Source organism: Trifolium pratense, linkage group LG5 (genome assembly GCF_020283565.1).
Source record: "Trifolium pratense cultivar HEN17-A07 linkage group LG5, ARS_RC_1.1, whole genome shotgun sequence".
Taxonomy (NCBI): domain Eukaryota; kingdom Viridiplantae; phylum Streptophyta; class Magnoliopsida; order Fabales; family Fabaceae; genus Trifolium; species Trifolium pratense.
The window spans coordinates 10,751,546-10,752,641 of NC_060063.1; the positions used below are offsets into that span (position 1 = coordinate 10,751,546).

Below are 1,096 nucleotides of genomic sequence, written 5' to 3' on the forward strand. Positions count from 1 at the left end.
GCATGGATTCTGATCCTTCTGTTTTATTTGCTTGAGAAAGGGAAATTGACTCAAAATACGATCTGACGGGTGACCAAGGATGTGATGCCATGGACGGTTGGTGGTGGCGTGAAGTGTTGTAGGGCTGGATGTTGGTTGTGGTAGGATGTAGAGACCTTGCTTATGGTGACCTTTGATTAGAGGAGCCCTTGTCTTCAAATCCTTCACCAAAAAATAATCAGAAAAAAATTCCACGGAAATAGGGTTAGTTTTGCAGAGAGATGAGATAGACAAAAGATTTTTTGATATTTTAGGAACATGTAAAACATGTGGTAGTTGAAGTGAGTGAGAGGAAGTGCAAATAGATGTTTTACCAGTATGTGTTATAGGTAGGCCCGAGCCTTCACCAACAAGTAATTCATCTGTGCCATGATAGGGACGATTCAGATGGAGGTTGTCCAGAGCATTGGTGATGTGGTGTGTTGCGCCGGAGTCCATAATCCATTCTGGAGAGGGAGCAGTACGAGGAGTTGCACGCGCATGATGAGCAGCGAAGTTATTAGTGCGTGCGTGCATGATGTGCAGCGGAGCTGTTAGTGCGCCTCGGGTAACCATGAAGTTTGTAGCAGATCTTTGCTGAGTGTCCTGTTTTGTCACAGTATTGACAGATGACTTTGCGAGATTGACCAGAGGATGTGGATCCACCATTGTTGGGATAAGAACCACCATAAGAGTTGCCTCGTTTCTGATATGGTTGTTTGCCTTTGAAAGCAGCATTGGCAGTGGCAATGGACTCGAGAGATGAACTATCATTATTGATTTCATCTCTTTTGAGATAGGTTTCAAAATCTGTGAGTAGATCATGAAGGTTGTCAAAGCTGATTGGATTTTCGCGAGTACGAATAGCAGTCGTTATCTCACGATATTCAGTTTCGAGACCATTGAGTGTGTGAATGACCAGATGAATGTCATCCAGAGGGGAGTTGATGATAGCCAATTCATCTGCAATTGCTTTGACATTGTTGAGATACTCAGAGACAGGACTTGCTCCTTTGTTGAGTCTGGAGAGTCTTTCTTTGAGATGCATAATACGTGAACGGGTCTTGCTAGCAAACAT

General features: G+C 43.6%; 1 protein-coding gene across 1 annotated transcript; it reads right to left on the reverse strand.

Moving 5' to 3' along the window:
- Positions 1-538: 538 nt before the first annotated feature.
- Positions 539-1,096, reverse strand: LOC123886032. The gene has a single exon (XM_045935369.1). The coding sequence runs from the start codon at positions 1,094-1,096 to the stop codon at positions 539-541; it is 558 nt and encodes a 185-aa protein (XP_045791325.1).